The following is a 1,689-nucleotide window of genomic DNA, read 5'->3' as shown; positions in this document are numbered from 1 at the left end:
TTCCTACCCCTTTTCCTGCCAGCTCATTCTGGGCTGTAAAACACAAACTGCAGAATTAACTGATAATAGCTAAATATCTAATGTTCATTGGGAAAAAAAAAAAAAGTCCTTTAAAGCAGTGAGAATAAAGACATATTCATGGTAGTCAAGCCATTGTAAAGAGACTATATTGTACTTAAATATTTTGAGTGCAACCATTGCTTTGTGATTAATAAATTAATATTTGTGTTTACATTTTATATGTAATTGTGTACCTTTTTTGCCTTCAAATACACAATTTGTATAGAAACAGTAGGCTAAATGTTTGAGACTTTAAGTAAATGTATATTTCATTCAGTACTTAAAAGCATCAATAGTTTGACTATTTTACCCAATAATTGTGTACTGCTTATTCGTTGTTAGCTTAGCAGCATGCTAACAACAGGTTCGAGAGGATAAACTTAATACAGAAGTGAAACAGTACCTCATATACCAGAATGTGGCTATACAACAAAACTGATGTGCTATGGGTTCTGCACAGTGATAAGGTGAATTGGAATGCTGAATTGACAAATCAGCATCCAAGACTATAAGACAAATCCATTTTATAGGACAAAATAAATATGTACACAGTTACTGATGGTGACTTCAGTTTGAGATTTTGATTTTTTTTATTATATACCTGTAACTCTGAAAAGAAAATAGATTTCCAGCAGTTTTACTAACCTGCTGCAACATGTTCTTCAACTAATGAAGGATCTGAAAATTCAATTTTCTCCTGATTTTGAGTTGACTGTGCTACCAGTTTGCTGGCTTTAATAGGACCTGCAACAAAACATGGTTTAAATCCAGTTGTAAAAGCGATAATTTCAATGCAGCTGAAAGAAACCCTTCCAATTAAGAAAACAAAACACTGCAAGCAGTACTATTAACCTGCAAAATTTGAGGAATTCACAGATTCATCTGTTTTCTTATCGTAAGTTAAAACAGCCTTCCAGTTGACTCCTGGTACCTTCTTCAGCCTCAACTCTAATGGACATCTGGTCACAATTCCTATAGCAAACAGTCGACAATCAACAGAAAATTAAAGTGGAAAATTATGTGACAAGTGCTTTATCTATCCATCCATCTAGAGAGACAGAGAGAGACAGAGAGAGTCACAACATCCCTTGACCTGCAAAATATTATGTTAGAGTGTTGTTTTTGTTATTATTATTAGCTTTGTTGTTTGTATAGAAACCATAAAACCATGGTATGCATTCCCATTGTATCTTTGTGTATTGGAGTTTTAAAAAAAACAACAAAAAAACTCATTCCTGTAGTAGAAAACATAGTCCCATGGCCCTATGTGTTTTCAATCGGGGCCTTGTCACCAGATCTCAGACAAACCAATAGAGCAATATTGGAGAGATGTGCTTAAAGTGGTCACGGAGTGTGTATGAACATCCAATAGCAAAGATTAAATTAGTCCTCACCGTTTCCTCTTGGTAACGCAACTCCTGACAGCGCTTCCAACACAGAGCTTTTTCCAGAACTCTGGTCTCCAATCACTACAATAGTTGGTAATGCCAAGTCTTTATGGATGCCAACTGACCGTAGAGTGTCAATCAGATCAATGTATGGACGAATGCTCTCTTCTAAATGACTGTGAACCTCTCCCCTCATTTTCTGACTGTAAAGATAGATGTACACATGTAAAGAAAAAAAAAA

General features: G+C 35.2%; 1 protein-coding gene across 1 annotated transcript; it reads right to left on the bottom strand.

The window, feature by feature from the left end:
- Positions 1-6: 6 nt before the first annotated feature.
- LOC107683076 (interferon-induced GTP-binding protein Mx-like) lies at positions 7-1,647 on the bottom strand (the record flags this gene model as incomplete). Its single annotated transcript, XM_016479164.1, has 4 exons — positions 1,455-1,647; positions 913-1,032; positions 706-804; positions 7-33 (listed from the first exon to the last, which is right to left on the bottom strand). Coding segments are annotated over exons 1-4 (436 nt in total), but the record flags the coding sequence as incomplete, so codon positions are not given.
- Between the last annotated feature and the right edge of the window lie 42 nt (positions 1,648-1,689).

The sequence above is a fragment of the Sinocyclocheilus anshuiensis genome, unplaced genomic scaffold, assembly GCF_001515605.1.
Source record: "Sinocyclocheilus anshuiensis isolate Anshui unplaced genomic scaffold, SAMN03320099.WGS_v1.1 C32892990, whole genome shotgun sequence".
Taxonomy (NCBI): Eukaryota; Metazoa; Chordata; class Actinopteri; order Cypriniformes; family Cyprinidae; genus Sinocyclocheilus; species Sinocyclocheilus anshuiensis.
Note: the sequence above shows the minus strand (reverse complement) of the source record. Positions and strands in the feature narration are given on the sequence as shown.